Source organism: Mixophyes fleayi, chromosome 4 (assembly GCF_038048845.1).
Source record: "Mixophyes fleayi isolate aMixFle1 chromosome 4, aMixFle1.hap1, whole genome shotgun sequence".
NCBI classification, from domain to species: Eukaryota; Metazoa; Chordata; class Amphibia; order Anura; family Limnodynastidae; genus Mixophyes; species Mixophyes fleayi.
Window position 1 is genome coordinate 106999664 of NC_134405.1, and position 27981 is coordinate 107027644.

A 27981-nucleotide genomic window follows, 5' to 3' on the forward strand; every position below is an offset into this window, starting at 1 on the left:
CTTGTTCAAAAGTCACATTTTATTACACTCCACAGAAGTGTACAGTCATATTTCCTATAATACCAAGCTCATACAAAATAGATAGTGTGGCAAAAACAAGATACATTATTAGACATATTACACCCAGCTTCTTATCAAGTTTCCAACCATTTACATGAACTGCTGTAAATATAAAGAGGACAGAGAACAGAAGAGAGAGGGTGGTGTAGGTTAAACCACTGCTGTTCACTTCCACAGGAGCTGACCAGTCTACAAAGGCTGTCTTGATGAACCAAGGAATTCCCAAACAAAGCATGTCGAATACATTTGATCCCACAATGTTTGACATAGCCATGTCTCCCTTTCCTGTAAAGAAAAATTATTCTTCAATTAACACTGGTATTTATACAAACACTGGTGCCTCATGAAAAAAAAAGTACCCAAAATAAGTTAGCATAAATGACAGCTCTAGTTACTAATTTCCCTATCACATTCATTAGAATACCTGCTGTATGCAATATCACCCAGTGCTGCTTCCCTGATCACAGGACAAATGTGGATTCTATTTAATATACATGGGTAGCTCCCTCCCATTATCTCACATTCATTGATTGTTAGGACTGCTTGCCTTTGGTAATACTTTATTAAACATTTGCAGTTCTCCAAAAAACATGTATTGCCTAGTTAGTAAAAAGTTAAACACCTAAAATTAAGGTCACAAAATTGTATTAGTTGTAGAACTTTGCCTGTAAATATAATATAAACCAGAAATAGGTCCATATGGGGAAAAAAAAAACACACACCACACACCCCACCCACAAACTTGATGGTAAGTGATCTTCAGATGTGGGTGTATTTTACTACTATACATTGATGGTAGAATATTCAATGACATGTAATCAGAAATATATATATTCAAAAGGTAAAGAGCATTAATAGTGGTATGTCAAGGAAATCACACCAGCTGGCATCAATTAATATATAAGCAAATTATATATTACTCATTTCATAGCTTTCTACTGAAATTTAAAGTTGGGATATGGCATGTCCTAGATCAACTATAAATCTGTCCCCATGTTTTAAATTTACCTCCCTCCAATGCAACATGGTTTTGTCCAGGTGAAAAGTTACTTTTTATGCCTTGCTCTCCTTAATGACTTAGGTCCTGAGTGTCTGTCACACCTACAACTTCCAGAAGGTAAGGTCTAGAAAAAGTATAAAACAAGAACCAGCCTGCTGCTTTGTATAGATCAGTTGCTCAAGCCTGATCCCTGTGTGCCCAGGTGCTATGCACCTTATGTCTATTTCACTTATAAACTAGGAAATTACTTCAAATTCATCTTACAAGAGTGTGTTTTGATGGAGTTTACCCTTACTGTGGATCTTCAGGAAGTACAAAGATGCTCTGTCTTTCTTAAGTCCCTTGTTCTCAGAAGACACACACGGGACAAAGGGACAGAAGTACAATGTCTTGATTAGCTAGAAATGTGGAAACTACATTAGGCAGGATTTGGTCTTAGCACTACTTTATGTACATGTTTAAAAATGGTTCCTTGCACCATAAAGCCTAACATTCTGACTTCTGGTGGATGCGATTGCCACTAATCAATATGTTAGCTGCTCATGGCTTTACACCTAAATATGAATGTTTTCCAAACTTTTTAATACACTATGGATTCATTTCTCTTGCTTGCAATAATACCTCAATCACCTTGTCAGATCCCTTTACTCTCTTGAGCAACGGCAATCTTGACACCATCAAGGAGAGTCCCTGGATTTGGGTGAAGAATAGGCCCCTGCTGCAGAAAACCTGGTCAAAGTGGTTCAGGCTAAGATTGGTCTAGGAACATCGTCCATGCTCCTGCCAATTGTGACTGGTGAGGCCAGAATGGAAGAACTATTACTTCTCCTGTCTTACTTGATGTTCATTACATGTACGATAAGAACACAGTCAGCAATACACAAACAACTTAATACAAACAAATATTGGATCAAGAGAACAAAAGAAAAAGCAGGAGAAACAACTTAGAACATAAAGAAACTTTTTCAAGAGGATAGTAGGCAGAGGGGGTAATCTAACACTTTAGATAGGCAAGGGAACAAACAAAGGGGGTGATGAGAAACAAGTGGAACATGAGGAGGAAATGGTCTTAGGATGGAATGGAATGGGGTAGGCAAGTGTGAAGAGGTAAGTTCTGAGGGCATAGTTGAAAGATTAGAGGTTGGGGTGAATCTGGTCAAATGGGGCAGAGCGTTCCAAAGGTAGGAATGTGAGGCAAAGGTCATTGGCAGAACAGATTGGGCATGCTGGGAAGTATTTCTTGACAAGCTTGGAGATGTAGAAGGGGGATGTTTTATAGATGGGGCAAGCAGCTTGAGTTTTTTGGATTGAATGGGGAGCCAATGGCATTCAAAAGCATCCAAGCACCCATTTTGTTTCTTTAAAATTGTATTGCCACTTCTCCAATTGATCCCATTCCTTAGCCAGAAGCTCTCTACTTACTCAATGTATTATAAAACACTCTACATGTGTGCTGCTCATCTCCAAGACAAGGCATCCTGTAAAGTAGCAGAGCATGACAGAACCTGTATTCACAGTCTTATTTTTAGGTCTAAATCAGTGCATACACCATTTTGGGATTACATGTACTATGTTTCTCTTTCTTTTGCCGTTCTTTACCATCAGATACATTTTCCTCAAATGAATAATACATAGATTCACATGAAAATAGTTCTTGTATACTATCTATCTAAGTCTATATACATACAGTAGGAACATTACACAAAGTTAAATATACCAGCAAAAAAAAAAAAAAATGATGCTTTTGCTGCACTGATTTCATAGCCTCTAAAACAGATACCAGCAGAAACTATACTGCTTATTTGTTTAATTGGTCAGCACAGACCAATTAAAGAAGCAAAAAATGTACACTAGAAGACCCAGTGTTTTCTGTAGATAATGGGCTAAATTGGGAAGCCTAAACAAATGTTTGGAGCAGGAGCAAGCTCTAATACAGTTTGCTTGCAAACGTCATATTTAGTACAGATACATTGTGCTCACCATAAGCCCTAGATAAAAATTTTAAATGCCAGAACAGGCCGTTTCACAAAGTTTCATAGGAATTTCCCTCATCCCTACAGAGTAGTATACACCCCTTGAATAGCGGAAGGTGTCTAATAAATTAAGTTGAATATTTCAAAGAAGATAGAACAGAGACAATTAGCTGACATGGGACCCTGTACAGCATAATAGACCCACGGCTACAATAGACATTCACCACACCCTAGCTATAAATACAAAGCAGCTCTGCTTATGAAAGTGGACAATTTGAAGAGAAGAGTATAGTTACACAGCTTAGATGGTTTGAAAGGAATTTTTATTTTATTAACACTATTTTTAAGCCACCAAAAAAAGCAATGCAGAAACAGCATACATAAAATAGGTACATACTAGATAAAATAAGCGAGTCAGTCTGCTTGTAAGAGTTTAGTCTAGTGGAAAAAGGGTAGAGCTGAAACAAAGGGAGGAAGTATGGAAATTGTGACAGCAGCAAAGCAGTATCCAATAGTATCAGACAGAAGTAGGAAGTAAAGTAGATTTTAGTAAGAGGTGGATTTTTTTCAGTGATAGTTTAAAGATTGGAAGGTTCTGGCAGATTAGGCATGGTAGGGGATTCCATAAATGAGTGGCGGCACAGTCTTCTAGACGAGAGCGAGTGGTGAGGCGCAGATCTGAACGTATGAATGGGTGGACTTGGTGGCTTCATGGTGAATTGGATTCGGGAGGATATAGGGAGCAAGCGTAGGGATGCGCCAAGTAGTGTAGTAGATAATAGGCACCAGAAAAACATAAATTTTAAAGAATGTCGTTTATGTAGATGGGAGTCAGGTTAAGCTTCTCTGAAAAGATCAGCTTGTAGGCTCAGAAATTGGTGGGGGAATCTAAGCATGGAGCAGAGGGAAGAGGAGCAAGTCTAGAGAATTTCTACAGTGACTTGTAAGAGAATGAAGCGGATAATAATCAATTGCTGAGAGCATTTGCAGTTGGGAGGAGATTTGAATTTTTTTTTATGATATTATGATCCCATCCCTTACCTGAAGAAAAGGATGGTCAAATGTGTGAAAACTACCGGACTTGCGAGTCAGTAACAGTTTCAAAGAGCCTTGTGGGCATAATCCATATATAGTACAGGCTTATAAAGAGTATTTTCATGGAAAGATTGGATAAACTGTTAAAAACTACCAACAACATGTTTGAGTAATATATAACATTCCTGCCTAGTATTTAACAGGGCAAGTGAGATAGGTGATCTTACTAGAACAGGCAGTAGTATAATAAAGTAGTATTGGGTTATAAGTACAGATTTTAGGAAAGTGTGGAATGTGCCAGAGTAAAGAGACCAATTAAACATATAAGTTAAGAGTTTATACTAGTGAGGTAAAGGAGGCCACAAGGACAATTTCCTTATTCTGAGATGCATTTGTATTTGAAAAACTGTTTTGGAGCGATTTGCAAATATTTAGCTGTCCAGGTATGGCTGTTGTTGAGAGATAAAGAAAGAGAAATAGAGGTGTTGTGTCTTAATGGAGAATGACTTAGCAGAACATCTACAGTTGTATTGTTTAACTACACAGAGTGCTTGTGGAGAGCAAGCTTGTAACCTAGAAAGTCCGGGTCAGATTGTTATACAAGTCAAAGGTGCTCATGGTCTCTGTTCTCTCCCTCTGCCATGACTGTGCACAATTGTGTCTTCTGTTGCAAAATGTAGCAGTAGTCAGATGGTCATGGGTAGATTGGAGAGTTATATTGTGTATTGACTTCTCTAAATCAGAAGACAACAGGCAGGACATGTAATATAGAAGGTCACTGGCAAGAGAGCTCTGTGAAATATCTGCATTTCACAGGTTTCTAAGTGAGCCTGGTTGGATGATGTTTATGTATAAGGAGATATTGTCTGTTAGAGATGGCAAAGATGTGTGGGATGCATTGGTAGATTTAGGAGGTATGGCACACTAGAAACACACAGAATCTCTGAGAAATAGATTCTGAACCAAGAAGTTTGTTGTAGAGTTCTGGGTTCCAGGGATATAAAGTCACCAAAAGACATAACTACTTTGCTTTTGATATAACCAGCTCATATGAAGTTGTATATTAGAACAGTCACGCTGATCATTAAAATGGTTACTGATGGCTTTCATGTTCCTTGATCACTCATCCTGGCAAACTGTTAGCCATTCGAGCTCCTGTCTTGTTCTGACATGAGGATTGTGAGCCTAGCAAGAGAATGTTGTATTGGCACACTCATGTGCTCCCTAGATCAAGGTGAGGCATCTAAAGATGCAGCCATGAGTCTAAACAGCTTCATACATGCTTAAAGGATAGTCTGGGACTGTAGAAAATAGACCTCAAGTTCATAAGATTCCCGTTTGTGATGAATAAGCGAAAAGGGTGTCGATCCCTGGAAAAGCCTCTAGGTCTCCAGTAATCCTGGAGTATTTCCAGGCCATTATAAATGGTCATGCATAGCCTTTTAATTAAATAATTTATTCTGACTAAATAAATGTTTGGATTATGAAGTGCGTGCAAGAACATTTATAATAATCTTGAGTCATATACTGAGGTGTAAGCATTGCGTTCTACAACTGTACCTGAGCATTGTAGCCCAAAACCACCCAACTTGGTGTGTTCTGGTCAATTCATGCTTCAGTAATGTATTCCCCTGAAGCAAATATGCTCATATGGGGCAAACAAAGTTTTCTTTCCTGATTAGTTAGCTGAGGGGGCTAATCAGGCAAGACAACTTTATTTGCCACATATGAGCATATTTGCATATTTGAAGAGACCATGATAAGCCAATTGTCTAACAGGAAGGGAGTGCCTAATATTTTTATAATCTCTCCCCGTTGCATAACTGCATGTAAGCCAAGCTGGAGAGGCTGGGGCTAGCACTATTAGGGTACAAGAGCCAAGGTTACCATTTGTATAGCAAACCCTGGAATTGTCCTCAAATCAAAATCTTATATTCAAATTACTAAAAATTCTCAATTACATCTCAATTTAAACTTACAGTGTTATGGGTATCTTGGTTTCTGCCATGACAATATGAAGCAGCCTGCATTGTGAGTGGTAAACAGTATAGGCAGCTTCCTATTAGTTACTATGAAAGCAGCCATGGTCCGATCATTAGATGCTGGGGAGAGTGAAGGTTGGGCTTCTGAGCACATCACGTACGGTTATGGGCTTGTACTATATGCTGGGCATGATGAAGTTATACTGTATACTGGATAAGATAATGCTGTTTATCCCTTCCGGACAGTGTCCTTACACATATGGAAAGTTATATTCATATAAAAATGGTCATAGCATTGGGTGTACAGACCATAAAAAAGCCTGCTCCCATTCCTGTAAATGTTATGTACCTAAGCATCTTACAGGAAACAGATTATCAATTTATATGGGAAGTGGTGAAAGTTCTTATACAGGCACAGATAAGCCAGATGTCATAATAGGCTGCTAAGTGCAACTCTAACTAAACTATATTTACCATTGTTACCACTGTTCCATATACTCAAGCAAGGTGAATTTCAGTTCTAGTTACTAACAATGCAAGAAGGATTAGACTAGAGTTAATCTGGGCAGGACATTTTTCATATCCAGCGACTCTTTATAAAGCGTTCTTTGCTGTTACATAGAACTGTAAATTATGGTAATAGATGAAGTATAAAATACTGTTCCTTACCTTCTCTTGCCACAAGAACACTTGCAACAGTGTCTGGTATGCTGGTTCCCACAGCTAACAATGTAAGACCCATCACTGTGTCTGGGATGTTCAACGTTTCACCTGCAATTATTCATTGTGTGACAGTTTTCAGGGAAAAAAAAAAAAAAAAAAATAGATAGATAACTATTACATTTAAAAAAGGAAGAATTTTTATCCTCCAAAATGTACTTTTAAGATATTATGTTAGCATGTATTATTTTCTTTAACGGTACACAAATCACTAAAAGTGCTTTAGCAATTTTGTACAAATGGTTAAAAAAAACAACTTTATTTTATCTTAATTACAGTATTAGCTTTTAGGAATAGAGTAGACATTTATGGAAGCTAAAATGCCATAGAAAAGTTAAATTATCATAGTGCCTTGGTAGTCTAAAACAGGGCAACTCTGGTCACTGCAAGAACACATTACAGTTAGATGAAGGATGGTGGTGGCAGTGGAATATTAGATGTGCCGGTATGGAAAATGTAAGTGAATGGAATTTGATAGTATTACAATACAATGAAGGCAGTAGGAGACATGGCAGTGTGACATATCACAGTATACCGGCACGCTTCCACCGCTGGCCTTACATCAATCATTGTGCACCTTTATATTAGCAGCCTATTTAAAGTAAAGTCACTGTAAAAGAAAAAAATTTCACTCACCAAATGTATGTCAAAAGCGAACATTAATAATAACAACATACATCCAAGAATGACAGCAGTCTCACTCATTTTCTCCGGCAGTTTATGATAAGGAAATTGTGGTCATTAGCTCTCCTAAGGGGGCATGTACACAGTGGGTCCCACTTAGAAGAAATACAGATGTTAGCGGTCAATGTTTCAAATATTCCATTGTAATGCTAAAATGTTGTTACCATTGGGAGGAATAATCTGTAGTGCAAAACAACTTGGTATACACCACTTGACTTTGCTTAAGATATTTAAACTTATTAAAAAATGAAAACATTTACAAAGCAAAATATGAGAATAACATTACTATGAATATGACCAATCCTTACTTTTTCCAGCATGCTCCAAGGCAACTTTCCAATGTAACAGCGTCTGCCATAATACACTGGAATATCTACAGAACGTGTGAAGGCTGTGGATCTCCTAAATAGGAACTGTTGTGTGCATGCCCCTTCTAGTGATCATGTGTCTAATAACCACTTAACGTTCACTTCCTATTCTTTTCTCTCTCTATTCTTGTATACATATTTTCATGAACGATTCCTGTTGATACACATTTGGTGAGCAAAGATTTTTAACAGTAACTTTTCTTTCCTTTCACGTTAATATATTTCTACACACTGATTGCTGCAAGACACTTCGCTGGTCATCAGAAAAGTCTCTCGAATAGACATTGTTATTTGGTATTTCTGTATATAGTGAATATTATGGACATAACTTATTAGAAGCCGTTTGTGTTGTAAATCATTAGTTTCATATATTGTGGTTTATATTTATGGTTTTGTTTTTTTGTTTTTTTTTTACAGGAGAGTCTTTTAGATTCATAGCTGAACAATACCTTCACGGTACTAGGTGAACATTCCATTTATTTTTCTTTTAGGTTTAATGTAGTATTGCACAATGGAGACCAGAAATAAAAACTATTATTTTTACATACATAACTGCGCCATTACCAAGTTCACCACCTTTGTATAAATCGCCTAAGAGATAATCATATTATTGGGCAGTTGTATATCCATACCCATGCCATTTTGTACTGCTAGCATTGACAGTCCTCAAAGAAGTAACCAGTAGATCACAATGAGGACTACACGGTTAATACTAACTGTACAGATATCAAACTCTTGATGGATCCTGAATGCAGATTGCTGAATTTTTGGCACACCCATTATTATGAGGAACATTCACGCTGCGTTCATTTATGTAAACATAGCACATGACAACGTAGGACGAGTTTATCTAACGCCTATAAGTAAGCACCCTAAAGCACATGAACATCAGGACTTTGGCTCAAACAACACCGGGATTAAAAATGAAGCTTGGCATATGGGGATCATTCATCTCTATATAAAGGCAGAGGTTAAAAAGTACAAATTAAGTACAAATGAAGCACTATTTGATATTAATTAAAAAGCTGTGTATTATCAAGCTGAAGAATAAACCATGTTTCCCCCCCTCATCTGCAACAGTTTACAGTGCTAAGAGGGCAGCACTGTGGGAAGTACGATGGCTAAGTGGTTAGCACTTCTGCTTTACAGCACTGGGGTCATGAGTTCAATTCCCGACCATGGCCTTATCTGTGTGGAGTTTGTATGTTCTCCCAGTGTTTGCGTGGGTTTCCTCCGAGTCCTCCGGTTTCCTCCCACACTCCAAAAAAAACATACTGGTAGGTAAATTGCCTGCTAACAAATTGACCCGTGTCTGTGTGTGGCTGTGTGTCAGGCAATTTAGACTATGCCCCAATGGGGCAGGGACTGATGTGAGCGAGGTCTCTGTACAGCGCTGCGGAATTAGTGGCGCTATATAAATAAATGGTAATAATAATAATAATAATAAATAATAATGAGGAATGTGCTTTTATAACAGAGCAGACACGGAATGACTAACAGCCCTGGATTGATAGATTCATACACAGAGGTGTATGAATCTATCAGCAGCTATGTTTAAGGGAGCTGTTTTCAATTACTAAATGGATAACTAAACAGTTTCATAATAGAATGTATAAAGCCTGTTTATTAAGCCTGGATCTCAACAGGCCAGGGAATGCTAATTCGACATCTTGATATGCAATATGAACTGCAAATTATACATTAATTTTTGACATAACAGATGTAAGGAAAAATATGCCCTGTAAATGTGGTTTATTATAATATATGCACTGGTACCCTATTGCACTACACGGTTCCAGTACTGCTCTCTCAGCTGGTGTAAAAATAAATATCAGCTACAGATGATAAAGTAACAGTGGCCCTAATGACTATTTAAAGATGTAATACCATGGTGTTTTACTTTGTTTTTACATAAAACACTGGCTATCTGTAAGAGGCACATTATAATCTTCCTTTATTCCTTCCTTGTAGCTTCAAGCTGCTATTAACAATGTATAGTTTGTAAAGTGTTACAGTCACATCAAGTGAGCAGAGAGGCTTTGACACGTCCTATTTGACTCATTTACTATTAGTTGTTGGACTGCGATTTGCATTAGGTCTCATCTGCTGTATATATTCACCTCTTCTTTAAATAAAACAAATTACACATAAAAAAATCCCACAGATTGCCAGAGTAAGGGGCTTAGAGATAAATAAGAATTACATCATCAATAAACCAATTTCTCAATGGTAGGAAAGCCACATTCATCTTTCATTCCTCTTTATTCTTCTTTTGTTTAGTTTCAATGCCAAAAGGTTTTATCATAAAACCAAAAGGTTTCCATGTGAATATCAGCTGTGAGAGGAGTATCATCATCATATTCTGGCTCTAGGCTGACAGGCTATTTCAAGTTTGCAGTCATGTGACAACCATCTTTTGATCATTAACTTCTTAAAGTAAGGGCATGTGACCATAATCCCTAGGCCATGAATGTAAGACAGGGTATTAGAATTGCTCAGTAATTTTTGGCAGTGTTCAATGTTAATTGTGATAGTTGTCCACATAAAAAGGTGGGGGGTTCCCGCCTACACCAAAGGACAAAAGGGGGGGGGGGGGGGGAACCCATCAGTTATTGTACAAGCAATAAAAGGATGAGACACACGTCTGAATTAAGACTCTTATGTTTCAATCCTCCCCATAACCATTAATATGCCATGTGTGTCTTACCAGGGCAATCAAACAGACTGCAGTATCCTCTGATGTATGTCTGCTGTGATCATAACCTTAAATAAGAATCACTATCTATTCTGACAGAAAAGAATATATTCTGCTCTTTCTCTGCCTAGTCTTCCTTTGGGAAGTAGAGGTCATCTTTTTATCCCCTGTACATACATGCTGCATTTCTAAAGATACCCTAGTCATATGGTACACACAGGAAGGCAGTCCGGCTGGTCCCCTGATACAATATTGATGCATCTAAATAGTAATGGAGTAAATCTGAATGCCTTAACATTTTCTGCACACATTGTGCAAAGTTTTTACATGCATAACCGCACACCAGTATGTTTCTATATTAGGTAAGCAATTTCTCAGATAAAAAGAGTACATAAGTAGCCAAAATAGCAAGTCCACTCAAAAACAAACAAACAAAAAAACAAACATTAAATATGAAACATAAGTATATCAGCAATTGAAAAAAATGAATGGTTTCCTAATGGATATCAAATGGTACTTTGTAGGTGGGATGGAAGCAGTAATGTCATCATCATCAGCTATTTATATAGCACCGCTAATTCCGCAGCACTATACAGAGAAATCAGTTATGGCAATCAAGTGCTTAGAGTGCAGTTTTTAAATCTTCAAGTCCCATAATGCCTTGGCTCTTGTTGAGCTCTTTAGCAGTATACAAGTAACACTGGCGGTGGTATATGTTACTTCCGCTAAGATTTTCTACAATGCCAAATTGGGACAAAAAAACAAAACACCCTACCACATGCTGCTTTCACCTTGATCACCTTAAAACTTCCAAACAAATGGAGTGGGTGTACACAGTAGAGCTCTGAAACGCATAGCAAAAATGTAGGCTGGTTGTGAATGGTCACCGGTTTCACATTTTGACCAGCATGCATTGCCACAAACTGTACTCTGCTTCTTCTGAAGAAATAGCAATCAGTGAAGACCCTAGTAGAAACTGGACTTAATGCATATGCAATAACTAATAAAAAAACTGCAAAAACACTCACTCAAGCAGAAAAGCGAGCTTGGGTGGTATTCTAAGACTACATGTGGCCTTATGTGTACCATGCTTTTTCCCTTGGGCTTTGCTCCTCTGTCAGAGGGTGAGGGCAGTGATCATACTCCATCTGCCCCACCCCCGAGCTGGTGCCATAGTGGCTACCTATGGCTGGGTCACTGGATAACCTGCATTTTTTTTTTCCCTTTAAAATGTTCCTAATAGGCTACCGAGTCGAGTCTTACCCCCAGATAAAATTTGCCTGCCCTCCCCTGGTGACAAGTACAGTTTAACCATCACCAGAATTGAAAGACATTTGTATATAAAATAAAAGATTTTGAGGCGTGAAACAGATCCCAGCATGCATTTAGGAAATGTTTTCCTCAAGTTTTTCCCCTCTGTTAACAAATGAATACATTTGTGTTATCTTGAAACACTTTCTGAACTAAATAACATGTGTCTAAAGCAGGGATAAGGAGTCTCTAATGGTATTTTATAAAGTATTCCAGTTATGTGATGATTTTGACAATTCTGGCATTATTTATAACTTTTCTGGGGATTCACAATTATTAGAAAACATTCAATATTTTTCTGGCAGAAGGGTTCAATTAGGTATATTTAATTGATATTGTTATAACACATTATTAGATATTAATACCAATAGTGAGGGAGGTGGGTAAACTGAGAAGGAAGTAGGGAAAGAGAGAAACAGGCTCATCATAAAAAACTGTTACAGGAGGGAGCATTGATTGTGTGCAGATTCCTGGTTCACTCTTCCTACTCCTGTCCATCTCTCACAAATGGTGTTTGGCACAAATAAATTCACCTACCCACTATTGTCACCATCCATACAAGAATGTACGTAACTCCAGAAATCCATACGGCTGACATAACAAAGGTCAAAACGAACCACTTCTTCCAAGATTTTCTTCTGCAGTCAGGTACGGTCAGGAAGAACAGCGTAATGATTGGCAGTGACAGAACCCACACAATTCGTTTCAAATCATTATCCGGCATTGTGAAAACACTTGGAGGATCTGATAGAAAACCAAAAAGAAACATGTATAACAAGACAAAAGACAATATTGAAATGTATATATTAGAAGCCACATTTGTCAAAACAAGCACGTAAAGTCCTCTAATGTTTTTGGCAGAATTAAGAGAGTATCTCCACAGGACAGAAATTTAGTGCCTAACCCAGTGGTTCACAAACTGGCTCCCTGGGGTGCCGCAGCGTTCTCACAGGGGTGCTGCGGTCAAGGCCGGTAGTAAGCAAGGCGGGGGACTACTTGGTAATTATTTTGGCTTAGAGGTGCCTTGAAAAAATTATGGAGACCCCAAGGGTGCCTTGAACTGAGAAAAATTGGGATCCACTGGGCTAATCTGTTATATGTTGGAAGATACAGTGTAAAAGTGTCACATTTTGTTAAAACATGGCAGCAATACCAGTTTACTGTGGTTTGATGGTAAGATCATCTATACATGGCTAGTGTAACTGTTGCAGTATTTTGATAACATGGTTACGTATAGCTTTTCCTGCCGATTAAAATAGACATATGTGCACTTCTGAGACACAGCAGTACCACTATTTAAAAGGGACATTATACTAAAATTGTGCAGCTTATAGACATGGCTCTAGCAGAAAATGATAATTCCGTTAAGATGTTCATGAGAACTAACAGAGAAAATCACTTTAGAGAACAATATTTTTGTTCAATATTTCTGTTCAGGTTGGTTAAATTAATAGTGGCTTACATTCAGGCTTATGTTATTCATGGATGTTATAACCCTGATCCCAATTGTAATATGTTAGGCCTTCAGCAATCCCGATTTCAATCAAAAAGTCAAGATGCCAACTGCTGAAGGTTGCTAGCAGCATTGTACATAATAAGAAATTTCTGTGTTCTGTGTATTTCAGAGAATTATGCCATGCTGTCATTGTATAGCAATCGTCAGCCTCTTATATGTACTACAACAACCTCCTCATTGCAGCTCAACAGCTTGAAAGAGACTACGAACAGGAAGTTGGCAGGGTCAAGCATCAGTGCATGCGTCTCCTCCGCCAGCCTTCTCTACCTGTTCTAAAACAAATATTATAAATTCTGTGTGTGGTAAAGATGAACACACGCACAATAGAGCAAATATTCTTAAGCAGTCATTGGGATAGCTATAATCACATGAATGATGTTTTTTTTTATATTGCTATATTAAAAAAAAAAAAAAAAAAAAAAATATGCCAGGACTTCCCTCCTACTCTAGTTTTTCCATCACTGTATAGAAAATAGTACTAATTTTTCTAAGTACTGTGTTTCTTGAGACTGTGCCCTTTTTTTGTACTTGGGTCTATATAGACATGTATCCCCACCATGAATGATTGTGGAATGACAAGATTTAAGGAGAGTCAGGTTAAATTTGATCATAGCAAACTCTACATTAGTGATTTGGTTTTACACTTCAGGTATTTCCAGTACCAGCAATCCCCTGTGTGTTAATCTTCTGGACCCTTTTACTGCCAACCTTAAACAGATATAGATATAGATATATAGATATAGATATATATACACACACACACACACACACACACACACACACACACACACACACACACACTCTTTGGGGACCATTACAGACCTTCAGAAATTTCATTTAGCCCATGCAAGCTCAACGACAGCTGAGAATAATCAGAGCCTTCCTGAAAAATGCCACTATCTGCTCGGGAGTGCTGTCGAACTACACGCATATCCTCTTCTTTCCATCCAAGCAAAAGCTGCTGCTCACTGTTTTCTTCCAAAGCTTCAGCAAGACATGTACAGCAAGGACTTAGCTTCCTCACCATGTACTCATTAATTTTAATGTCAAAGCACAGCATTCCAATGTAGAGCCCGTATACCAAGATTAGTGAAGCAGATTCATACCTACAATAGAGAGATAAAAAAAATCAAATAAAATAGAAAGAATATACTGTAAATAACATCAATTTTACTTATGAAAAATTCTGGTCCAGTAATGAACTCATGGCAACTTCAACCAGCTAGACTATATGGCGGCCCCTGGAAATTTAGTCTAACCACTGAATATGACCAGTTTGACTATCTCATGTGTGGCCAAATCAGCCACAAATATTGTCAGCCAAATTCACCACATTTCACCAAAAGTACTCTTAAATTAATTTAAATAGAATAGGCCTGGCCAACCTGTGGCTCTCCAGGTGTTGTAGTTTCACAACACCTGGAGAGCCACAGGTTGGCCAGGCCTGAAATAGAAGATGTAGCTGCTTCAGCATCTCTTCACTAGTTTTGACTGATGTAGCTGCCCCAAGAATATGCTCCAAAACAGATACAGCTTTGTATCTGAAGTGGTATTTTAGTATAAATTGTCCCCAAACACAAAATATGCATATCTTATCATTAACATATCCCAGTGACTAAAAATCACAGGTAGATAGAAATAATTGTGTTCCATCTTATAAAACCTATAAAAAGATACCTACCAGTAAATTCTATTGTCAAATGTTATGGCAATTACTGCTCCTACGCTGACTGTATAAGCAACACAATCACGAAATAAGGGCCAACAAGACAGCCTTAGTATCTGTACAAAAAAAGAGAAAAGAAAAAGTAAATGAAACGTCAAATGTTTGTTTGAACCACAATGTGATATCATGTACACAGAGTGCCAACCTGCCCATCCCATGTGATTGATGGCTTAATCTATGAAATGATCATATGTACACACAATGCTATTTAAAGTAAGCACCAACAAACTACAGGGAATGTGCAAGACAAGATAACAGTGAGTGGTCGTCACCCCCTAGATTGCATCAGGAACAGCAACATTGCTTGGGTTTTATGCAATGCCAGGAGTATGTCAACAGTAGGTTGTTTGGTCAGAAACATAAAGTTTAAGAAGTATCTGTAGGAGTCTAACACTATGTGCAGAGTATCAGACAGAAAAGCCAGCCAGCAAACCGTTAAGTATAATAGAATAGTTATTTGGCTACTGTGGATACATCTGGCTGAGCAGAAATGGACCATAATAGTGGTCACTGCTTGTGCATTGTATACTGGGTATAATATGCTATGCATTACATGCATGAGTTATTTGAATTATGTTAGAAAAACACAGAGCTACCCCCAAGCGTTTGCCTGATGCACACCACATATTGATCTTCGCCACTTATGGTTCGATTTGGCCGTCATCCACAATTGCATAGACTTGACATTAGAAATATATTTGGCGTATCATGGAGGGTATTGCTGTATAATAGAGGTGGATGCAATTTGACGCGATTCACTCTTCTGTCCAATGTTTAAATCAGTAAAGAAATGTTAAATGAAAATATATGGTTGACATTGTTTTGTGATTTTGAGTGAAAATTATGTGCACTATATTTTAGCTATATAGTCTAGAATATAAGTTGCATTACATTATTTTGCACAACATTATGCTATACTATGCCTCTCAGACCCACCTCCAGTTGTTTTGGTTACACATTTATTCTTCCTGAAAATATCCATGGGGCCCAGACTATAGGGATAATATCCTCTTGGTTATGTAGGAGGTATGTGATCTTCCCCATGTGTGCCACAAACCATATGAAAATTGTGAGAGGGGTAACAGTTGGGTGTTTCCAGGATTTAGCCCCCATGCTCTGTGATAGCCACCAAGTGTGAAATGATGTTGGCATAGCACTTAACATATTATTCAACATTTTGGGTTGGACAGCCCCAGAGATAAAACCAAGGATCTCAAGGTACAGAGAACACAGTACTAAGCTCATCAGTGTATGTGCCCTTTCCCATAAAGGTAGTATTTTGGGCTGAGTGCCCCCTTTATTCACAGTTGAGCTGCTTGCCATTATTCCCCCCCTTTTCTCACCAATAATGGTTGGCTTAAGTATTTTTTCCATTTTGACTTCCTATGTGGTAAATCTATGGATATCTAAATCTACAAGACATTTTGTGTTTGTCAATGTTGAAGAAATTTTTATTATCTATATATTTTCTTTTACATTTTTGATATATACATTGTATGATTGACAGATATGTGGGCATATATCATACATACTAAATTTCCTTTTTGTAATTTTTTTTTTTTATTAAAAAAAAAAAAAAAAAAAAAAAAAAAAAAAAAAATCGGTTAGATAAATTGTTTCTGATTGGACATTTTTAAGTACAGTCTCATGTATATTGTATTCATTTGTTTGGTATTGTGGCCCCACTTGTATTATTTTAATTTCCTTTCTGCAGGACATCGTACAGAATCTAGTAGAATGCTGTATATGGAGGATTTCATTTCTTTACAAAGAGGTGTTGTAAGGCATATGGTCTTAAAGTGAATCAGTAGATGTAGGATTTTATGACATTATTAATTTGAATTAAAAAAAAATCCACAACTGTTTTTTAATGTGGGATATTTCTGACGAATATAGTCATATCTGGGCCAAGAACCTATATCCTTAATGTCTGATGCACATGGTATTTCCTCAAGTCCAGGGTTGAGATCTCTGGAAAAATAAACCAGTCGGGAAGTCAGGGTTATGCCAAATTGAGGTAATCAGAGTATAAGATTGGTCTTTTAGGGTCACATATTTTCCATATCTGTGCTGAAAATTTGAATGTAGATTTACTTAAGATATTTAGTTCCATCCAACCATGCCAGAGTCTGGTAGCAAATAGGAGTGTAATCTCATTAAGGTGGTCATTTTTGTGTTTGTTTGTTTTTTAAGAATAGTTACTTGAATAATTGAATTCTAGAAGTAATTTAGTAAGTCGGAATAGAATATTTTAACAGGTAATGTTTGGAAGTAGTAAGAGAATAGTCATCTTAACAGTCCTGGCCTTGTCAAGCTCTAATATTAAGGGGTCCATGAACAAAGATCAGTGTTAACTTTTGTCATAAAGCCATAGACGTTTTCTTGGTAAGGCAGATCATAACATACTGTAATACATATACTTAAATATGTATAGCAGATGAAAAAAAAAAATCTAACTTGGAACAAGGCTTTGTTTATCCTTGAGGGTTACATTAAACAGCATGGCCTCTGAATTTGGTGAAATTGATTTACATCAAGAGACGGTGCAATAATGCTCCATGGTTTTAGAACTTTTTGGATATTCTAGGTTGTAGTAGGGTTAATAACACAGAGGCTCTAACAGTTGCTGCTAAAGGTTCTATAATCAGTGCAAATATGAGAGGTGACTAAGGGGCAGCCTTGCCTGGTCCCAATTCCAATGAAAAGCAAAGGGTGTCATTAGCCATGACCCCAACAGATGGTTGTGTGTATAAGGCTTGTATGTCTGTTAGGAAGTCTCCAGACATGCCAAACTGTTGAAGTTTTGAACATGAATTGGCAGGAAATTCTATGGTTTTTTTTCAGCAGCAGTAGATAATATTATAGCAGGGCTGTTCTTGTCATAACGACATGAATCAGGTCAATGGCCTACTCTGGCCCGCAGTGGCCTACATCTCAGGCCCGCCGTTCAGGTAAAAAATGCAACTTGACTGTAATGGATTAGTCATGGTAATATTGTGTTAAATTTATTTGCTAGGATTGTAGCATTTAATATCATTGTTGGAGGAGAGATATAGGGCAATAGCTGGAATGGTCATGGATAGATTTTCCTCCTTTATGTATTAATAGCTATTGTTGCCTCCACAGTTCTTTAGGAAAATGCATTTAAATCATTTCATAATTAATCATGTTAATTAAGCACACTTTACAATCATACAGTTAAAAGGTTTTATTACTAACTTACTGGAATATTTTCTACATTCAGGTCATAACAGACTACGTACATGTGTGCAATATGAATACATTACATTATCTATACAATATGCAGCAAGTTGTATTGGGTACTATACCGAGGATGATAACAGGCAACAAGCAGCACATATCCCAAGGAGATTGTATACAGCAGATCCAACAATAGTGCTCACTCCAATATCCCCCTTGGTGACAAACACACCTGCAAAACAATGTCAAATAGGCATTTACTGGAGTCTTGAAATACATCTCACCAGTGGAGGAAGGGTGAGGATGGAGGGGATACATCTTCTAACGTGTTTTGAAACAATACAGCTGAAAATTCTAACTCTCTAATAGGGATCAATTGATACTAAGGTCATCTAGCACACTGATAACAGCAGGGTAAAAGGAGCATTTGAAGACTTGTATGCGAGTGTGTGTATACCCTACAGAGTTGCAACTGCACATATTTAAGGTATATTTATTATAACAAAAATCAGTATATGTATTATTATTGTTGTAATATTACGTTTTGTCTTTTTTTTGTTTTTAATACTTTACCTAAAAATGTGGTGACAAGTTCTGGTGCTGAACTCCCTACTGCCATGAAAGTAGCTCCTGCAATATCCTGGGAGAGACCGAGACCTTGTAATATGAAAAGACACACACTAATTAGATACATGTTCAATGCGCAATAACAGACTGTTGTATTCATATCCTACCATGTATTGCACTTGTGAAAACCCTGCAAACCACATGATATTACCATGCAAAGGGGATAGTAGATGTAACGCTTCATTTACAATAAATACCAGGTTGCTTTACTGGGGTTTGTGGTAGGTGTACCCCCAGTCCAAATCATCACACAATCGGTGTAGGTGGTTCAGCTGCTAAGTGGAAGTAAACAAGAACATAGTACAAGAGAGAGAAAAAAAAAAGAAAGTATGAGAAGGTGCACAGGGTACCTAATGGTGCTTTGGGTTTTATTATAGGGGAGCTGAGGCATCTTCACACATCTGGAATGATAATAGTAGGTGGTGACGGCTAATTGTAGGTAAGTCTCAACACCCGAACTAAAACTGGACTGGGTTGCTTATGGGATTTGGGTTTATTAGGAAACACTACTACATTATTTAATGTGACAAACATAAACAGTAACACAAACTTAACAGATAATATATTTCTCTACAATGTATAAGTATGATGAAAGCAATAGAAGAATACAGACTAAAACGGAAAAGGGCTTAACATTTCAGTCTCCTTTGACTCTCAAGAAAAAAAAAAAGTGTCAAATATAAAACAATATTCCACTAATATGCAGGAGAGAGGTGTGTGCACGTAGGGAAATAGCACCATGTCAGGGATTTGGAGATTGGGACCACTGGACTCAATTAGCAAAGGATTACTTTGTTGTGATTCCTATGTAAACGCAGCAGAGGAGAGATCCATACTTAACTCAAGCAGCTGCTGAATAATAAAGTAGGTAGACTAACCAGGTGATGTAACGTGCTGTAGGACATATAAATAAACACTGGTTGAGAGTAGAAGATGTTAGGAGCAGTGAAGCTGTGGATTCCTTTGTGCAAAATGGTTTCATCTGGGACACCAAATGATGTACAACAGTTGTAGGAACATACCCCCAATTACACTGCTGCTGCAGCAGGAGTCTGAGTTAAGGGAAAATAAGTATTGCGAGTTCAACCTCTTACCCAATGGCAAAAAAATGCTATTACCAGTGTTTTTAAAAGCATGTAAATGGGTGTGGAACCCAATGACCCCATACATACTTGCAGTTGTTTGAAGCATTTCAGGCATGGTGAATGTTTTATACACTGCCTGCCCCATAAACAGTCTTGCTCACTCCAAATTAATGCACTGGGATCAATAAAGTATCCGCCATTGAAACCTCCCCTTTCCACCCATACCCCACACACTTCTCCGACCACAGTCCAGGCGCTGGTGACCGCCGAATGTCATTGATGTTTTCCATTGTCTGGGGGAAAAAATTGGAGCCCTATATAAAAGAAATATACATCCAAGTATAGGTCTAGTCTTTAAGCTGTGAAATAGCTTTGATTTTTAAGGCATACCTCCCAAACTTTTTCCTAAGGGACAAATTTAGCTTTGATGTGGAGCGGACATGAAATGGGGCATAGTGTACACTTACAAAGTGCTGGGCTGCTCCCAACACCCCTCCCTTAAAAACACCCTTCAGTTGCTATGACCACCACAGGCACATGCCTCTTGTGAGCATGGCACCTTCCCCATGGTGCTGACTGATAGGATGGCACCAGAGTGCCCTCAAATCAGGGCAGTTTGGGGGTTTGATTCAGGAGTCACTAGTAAACATTTTTTGACACTATTTACACTGCATTTGTCTTTGCATGGAGAAAATGCTTTAATAATGCTTTCATTATACATCAGTTATACCAAATGAACATATTTCCTTCAGTAATGAAAAGCCGCAGCTAGAATGTATTTCTCCAGGTGTGACTGCCTCTATATGGCAATGTCTTACTGCAGTCTCTGGCACTTACATTCACTAATGACTTCCAGAGAAGGGATGAAATAGTCATCACAGATAATGGCCACAGCTAGAAACATGTACAGTATGACAATGAAATGAATGACGATCACTCCGTCTCTTCTCTCCTGATCTGTGAAAAATCCTTTTGGAAACTCAGATGATGGTGGAAAGATGCAGAGTGTTTCATTGTCTGAAAGAGACAAGCATGGCTTAGTTGGAGTTTACTAACAGCAGCATAGCTTTATTGCAGATAAACTCCTTTTAATACAGTAAGGATAACTTTAGAGAGCAATTTTTATAATGAAAAAGAAGGTTTTCAACAAGTCTTTTTACCTCCAGTGTTTTTCATTGATCACTTTAAACACATTAAATACTCCTTATATAGCTGCCAGTAACCTGTTAGCTATAGACTTCATTTTGAATCTCACATCAGTGGCTGAATCCCTGTAACCCCTATTTTCTTTTTACTCAACTGCAACATGTATATCCCCCCACGAACCACAACCTCCTTTCATTTCAGGTGTTTTTAGATGTTTGTTATTTTATTTTGTTTCTTTCTAACTTATACATGTTGCTTAATGTCTCTTCCCTGATCTTGGGCAACATACCTTCTAGCCTAGCTCTGGTTTCTACTGCTAATGTTAGATAGGTCTTTTCAACCATTTCCTTCTAAAGGTCTCTGAAACCTATTTCTATAAAATGTCTACAGACTTAATTCCCCCAAAAAATCATTAGTCCTGTTGGATGCACTAAAACAGGGCCACTATGACATTATACTCAAAACTTATTCTTTTTTTTTTCCCCTTAGCACCACTAAGCACAAAAGGGTTGCAATTCTCATACAGAGTAAAGTCCCCTTCACTGTTGCTCACACTAACTCTGACGGAAGATTTTTAATTGTGGTAGGATTCCTCCTGAATCTTCAACTTTCTCTAATTTCCAGCTGCACCCAAAACACCAGCTAGCTCTTATTCCTCTCCTTGTTGTTTAAACAAATAGATCTTCATGAAATGGGGCATTTGGTTCTTGGAAGAAATTTCAATTTAATTTTAGATCCTGTTCTTGATCAATCCCTAAACCTTGGAATATTTGCTTCAGTTCTTAAGGGACACTCATTAGTCAATACCTGGTGGCTTGCCAATGGTGAGGCTAGAGCAGAGGTGGGCAAACCAGTCCTCAAGAGCTACCAACAGTTCATGTTTTTAGGATTTCTGTCTGTATAAACAGCTGGGATAATTAATGACCCAGCCAAATATATTAACTCAGCGGTGCATGATTAAAGAAATCCTAAAAACATGAACTGTTGATGGCCCTTGAGGACTGGTTTGCCCACCTCTGGGCTAGAGAATATAGTTTTATTGTGCTCCACATAGAGTCCTCTATGTTTGTGTTGACTCAAAATAAACTTCCAGATTTAAAAATGCCGATATACAATTATTCTAAAATTCCTTGATGATTTCTTCTCACCTCCCAGGCCCTCTTCATAAAGACTTGATTATACTCTACTGCTGAGCCCAGAAATCTGCTCCGAGATTGCAGAATCCTTAAACGATTATTTTACCAAATAACTCAACTGATAAAATCTCTCTTCACTTTTTGGGATGCTCACAAAGCCACCATTAGAGATAATTAATTAGTATTCCAGTATCTAAACGAAAGTAGGAACATGAGCTGATCCAATCTTTCCAGTCCCAAATTCAAGGGTTCTGGGCTCCGCACAGGTTAGTTGCTCTATAAATTCTCTTAGGACTTTTGGTATTTTTTGCAGGGCCAACCAATGCGAACACATAACGTGATCACACCTCCTAGGCCTTTGCAAAAAAAATTTGATCTTCTATAGCACGCTTTATAATTTACCCAAGCCAGTAGTTCCTCCCAGTGATGGACAGAGTAAGATTGATTACTAATTGCCTCATGACATTTTGTGAATCTTACAGGATGTTAAAGTAGATTTCTTAATTCCCCAATAACTCAGGAAGAAACTTTATCTGCCATTCCCTCCACGAAGTCTGCCTCTGCTCTGGGTCCTGATGGCCTCCAAAATGCAGGGCTCTGGCTAATACTGTGTTCACAATAAGGCTGGATACACACTACAGGTAGCTTATGGTGCTGGTATCTATTGGTGACCCATTTCATGTGGCTGGTTCCCCTGACAACCAATCTGTACAGAGGTCTTCCCAAACAGATTATAGAAAATAGACATTTTATGAATTGTTTCCTATAATAAAATATGATGCACTTGGAGTGACCCCAAATATGGTCCTTTTTAGTCAAAGGGATTTCCCAATCTTTTCTGTGGGCTAGGCAATAAACCATAATTGACGGGCTGTCTGAGTGTTTCTCAGAGATGTCTAGCATCACAAAGCAACAACAGAAGCAGACCAAATTGTTATGCGCCGGATTAGCACTCCCTAGATAGGGGAAGGTTTTTTCGGATGCTGCCACAGACCCAAGGGGGGTCGTCTGATTTCCCTTTCAAGTCATGAGTTTGATTCCCGACCATGGCCTTATCTGTGTAGAGTTTGTATGTTTTCCCCGTGTTTGTGTGGGTTTCCTCCCACACTCCAAAAACATACTAGTAGGTTAATTGGCTGCTATCAAATTGATCCTAATGTGTCTGTCTGTGTGTGTGTTAGGGAATTTAGACCGTAAGCTCCAATGGGGCAGGGACTGGTGTGAACAACAAATATACCCTGTACAAAGCTGCAGAGTTAGTGACGCTATATACATAAATAAATGATGATAAAGATTCAAACAAAACAGTAACAATAGGGAATAGAGCACATAAAGTAAGGGTAACAATGGGGGCAGGAAAAGGAGTATGTACGGAGATAAACTGAATGTTTTGTTCAGAGAAATAGTGATTGTACTCCCTGTTGTTCACTTCTGAAATAAAAAGCCAAGTGGTGAACATACCAAACAGAGCAGCACTGGGATTTCATGTTGCTACCACAGCAGGCTTCTCAGGGATAGTGGGGAGAACGTAGATATATTATGGAAGAAAATAAAAGTTATTTATGAAGGGTTTATTGATCCTTTCAATGCATTCATATCTATATAATATACAGATAAAAATGCAAAATATCCTATATGTATGTAAATGTGCGATCTATCCTGTTTTATTGCCCTCTGTTATGAGTCATTTTGAGAGAGACTAATTGCAATTCCATTTAGTGCTCTGACAGGAAGTCTGATATGCATAAGAATAGTCACTTCTCCTATCATGAACACATTATATCAGACAAGTGTATTTCCTAGAAATTCATTTAACTTTTACATATGCAGAGATTTAACTTATTATCCAAAATACCTAAAATTCTGAGCACCTTCAGTGAAATATACAGTTTTACATGTAAAAATTAACCCTTTCACCACAGCATCTCATTTACCATTTTTCTCCTGAGCTTTTTTTGTAATTTCCCCAATATCCCATCACCTGTATATTTGTGACTGTGGAAAAAACCCACACAGTGATTCTTACCACACTGTACAAGCACGGTCTATGCATTACCAATTTTATATCATATAATAACCATTGCATTTGTAAGGCCATGCTAAATAAGATTGTAATAAAGGAATTTGTAATGTGATTGTCATTACAAGTTCTTTCCTTCCAGAGCAAAGTGCAATTTCCACAACTGCTATTCTTACCAGTCTATGTATCGGTAGATAGATCATACTTGCCTACTTTCAGTAGGCGACGTTCAGGAGAGGGGTGTGACTAGAGGGTGGGAGGGGGCGAGGTGCCTTGAATTGCATCATTTTGGCCCCGCCCCCACAAGTAAAATGACTTGTCGTGCGGCTAAAATGATGCGATTCTTCGTGAATCGCGTCATTTTAGCAAGGGAATTGCGGGATGCGGGAGAAATGCCAGTTCTCCCGGGAGACCGACCCGAATTTCGGTAGTCTCCCGGACTTTCTGGGAGAGTTGGCAAGTATGAGATGGATAAATCATACTTGCCTACTCCCTCAGAATTTCATGGAGTCCTCCCGGAAGTGTAGGCATCCTCCAGGGTCGTGGTTTTAAAAGTGGGCGAGTATGAGATAAATGAATATGAGAAAGTAATTGTACATAAGTTATATTTAAATACAGAAGTTAAAGTATTATCTCTCACCATGCTGTAATTTTGCAGAATGTGTTAAATAGGTGTGTGGGTGGTTTGGTTTTAGAACAATGTTAAGGGATTAATGCTTTTGAATAGTGGTTTTGCAATGAACACAAACTGAAAAGAAATCACAACTACAATTTTCAATGCTCAAAAACACAACAAACTTACCAACAAAATATTGTGGACTTCAGGATCTAACATTATGATATATTTGATCAGTACTATTATGAAACATTTAATATCCATATGCAATTTGCTGAATATAAATTTACAAATTATACAATGACAATTGACAAAGTTATTAACCTGATGTTTTACTTTGTATCATGCAATGTTTTTAAAAATTCCTCATATCTGTGAACAATGCTGACTGAACGTTCCATGCTGGAGCATTGTAAATAGATGCATACATGCAAAGGTAACCATACCCAGGCTGCCCTACATGCTAGACACAAGTACCCAGATCAAAGTCCAATTTGGTGACCTGTGCAATTGGTCAGGGAATTTAGATTGTAAGCTCCAATGGGGCAAGGACAGATGTGAACGATTAATCAGTCTCTGCACAGTGCTGCGTTATAAAAATAAATATAAATAAAAATTGCCATGTGCATAGGTAAAGTTTTACATATTATTATGCAAAATCTTACAACTACGCATGTGGCAGATCATGGAAACGGTTATTCTGCTCAAAAAGGGAAGAAGAGTACCCATCCACCCATTAACTCTTTGTTAGTACACATAATGGACTTCAAAAGGAACATCACTCAAGAAATCAGATTTCAAAATAGAGCAGATTACTGATTAATTGATCGCTATACTTTGCCACATGTGATGTCTGCACAGGCAGCATTTCAATGCACAGAAGGAACACAACTATTTCCTGAAAAAAACCCACACATGTATTAATAAGCCTTAAATATAGTTCAGCACTAAATAGAACTCTATTCATCACCCTGGGCTGCACACAATGGAAGGTGCTCATTTGCAGGGTCAGGATGGGCTGGGGTGGCATCTGCCCCCATCCCGGATCCTTAGTGAGTTTCCAAGGGCTGGGTCACCTGCATTTTTTCCCCCTTTAAAATGTTCCCAATAGGCTGCTGAGTCGAGCTTCGCCCCCACCCCTGGCTAAATTTTGCCAGCCCTCCCCTGATCATTTGCATGGATATTAAATTACCCCAAAGTAATTAGTCAAAGGAATCATTGATTTGGTGAACTTGCAGGTGTACTGACATAATAAGCAACTTGGAGCGTGATCACAAAACACCTTATGAAAAATTGCTGCTTTTAAAGTTCTACTTAGTATCCAAGCAGGTTTTCAGTAGCTGTTTAATCAGTGACAGGTGTATAGACACAGCATCCTTCTATCCAGTGATAGGCAATCAGACACACTTCAGCCCTTCAAAAGGGCCACACATTACCATTAATCTAAGTTAAAAGAATGCATTTAATCAGAGACACCTATCTATAATAACATATCAGCATGCAATGTAAACTAGTGTTACAAGCTATAAACAAAGAACTCTGACAATAGAGCAGGAAGGAGCTGCAAGCCGCAGATGAAGACCCTCACTGCCCTAGGCACTGCTTGCTGGGGGACTTCATAACAGCCGTCAGACAAGAAATCAGCTTTGTGACAGCCTTTAGGCAAAACCCATTAATGGCAATAAAACATTAATTGTCCGGCTGTGCACGTTGCCGGCAATTATAGAAAGGATCTCTGTGCATTTTTCTGGTGTGAGGAAAAATGAGCAGAGATTCCAGCCATAACATCAGTGCGAGGTGTTTCCGTGGATGTTTTGGAGATACCTTGCGCCAAACTGAATCTCCACCTTAGAGTATATAAATATGAGTGACTGCATCCCATTTGTGCTATGTTGTATTCATCAAGCAATAAACAGAGCTCCAATAGAACTTGCTGTAGGGATAATTGTTTGTGTATCGCTGCTTATTCACAGTCATAGAGAATGTATGACTATGGAAAGAAAGCAAAAAAAAAAAAAGAAGGAATGTATATTGTGTACATTGTCTACAGAAATAATGTATCCTTACTGCAAGTTATATTCAAGCTCTATTTGTGCTGTATTCACCATTGGTGCAGTTTTAGAAAAAAAGTTTGTTTCAGCATTTATTCAAATATATGTATTCTCTCTCTGTATATCTAGGAAAAGACTAAAAGGTTCCATTGTCCATCTTTGTACATTAGTACCACTGATGCAGATATGTGAATTTTCTACACTGTTATTTTCCATTAGAGAAAACACTTCATTGTCTGCAAATCAAACTAAAACAAGATGTGAATTTGTATATAAAGTGTACTTAATGTCACCATTACATGACAAAATGCACATTAGTCCATCTCCCAAAACAATACCATTGAAGCAAACTAATAATAACAAAACAGTAAAGTTGGCCATGTCAAAAGCCTATTGAATAATATATAATAGGATAGGAGATTCCAATGTTCCTCAGTCTGCAGGGTGTGCCATATTATTTGACTGATATCAGGACCTGAGCACAAAAAAAAGCCACAAAATTCACATTTGCAAGAAGTAAAAAGTACTTCCATGCCTTCAGACGCCTATCACTTATAAAGTATATACTCACACTCATATGTCTGTCATATACACTGAATAAACCCTATAGAATGTGTAATACATTAACAAGCTCCTTTCCAGTGCAAACTGTACGTAATGCAATTAGGTGACACATAGGGAAACTAATTACACAAGGTACAGCCCACAGCAAACACTGACCGACGTCTCTACGAAGCCGATGTTTCACAGATACCCCATGAGACGCTGTCTGATAGACCAGCTGTACCGCTCCCCACAGCAGCAAGAAGAAGGCGAAGATCGCTAGTGCGGTCCCAGACGCCCGTCTCTTCCTCCCCACACGTCCTGCGTTAGGTGCAGCTGTCTCCATGGTCTGATCCCAGTACTCCACTCTCACAATGCTCGGTGCCATGTACTAAGTGAGAGGTCACGTTAATCCTCATCATGTGAGGAACGGTGTCCTGTCCACATGAACCAATTAACCCTCCCAATGGGATATTTCAAGCCTCA

At 38.1% G+C, this 27981-nt stretch overlaps 1 protein-coding gene across 2 annotated transcripts; it reads right to left on the reverse strand.

The window, feature by feature from the left end:
• Positions 1-27981, reverse strand: SLC24A5 (solute carrier family 24 member 5). Of its 2 annotated transcripts, none has more exons than XM_075205208.1 (9): positions 27673-27981; positions 20821-21000; positions 18845-18928; positions 18400-18503; positions 15026-15126; positions 14167-14450; positions 12366-12572; positions 6720-6821; positions 1-345 (listed from the first exon to the last, which is right to left on the reverse strand). In XM_075205208.1, exons 1-9 carry the CDS (start codon positions 27881-27883, stop codon positions 23-25), a joined length of 1596 nt encoding a protein of 531 aa, XP_075061309.1. In that variant the 5' UTR covers positions 27884-27981; the 3' UTR covers positions 1-22. The 2 variants fall into 2 exon arrangements, with proteins under 2 accessions (XP_075061309.1, XP_075061310.1); XM_075205209.1 differs by lacking the exon at positions 1-345 and adding an exon at positions 1671-1853.

Bases quoted from the DNA above. Each gene is read 5' to 3' on its own strand.
- SLC24A5 (XM_075205208.1), bottom strand. From the start codon at position 27,883: ATGGCACCGAGCATTGTGAGAGTGGAGTACTGGGATCAGACCATGGAG. The intron at 21,001-27,672 runs GTCAGTGTTTGC...TGTCTCTTTCAG, and splicing joins TCGGCTTCGTAGAGACGTCG to ACAATGAAACACTCTGCATC. The intron at 15,127-18,399 runs GTATAGTACCCA...TTTTTTGTACAG, and splicing joins GTTGCCTGTTATCATCCTCG to ATACTAAGGCTGTCTTGTTG.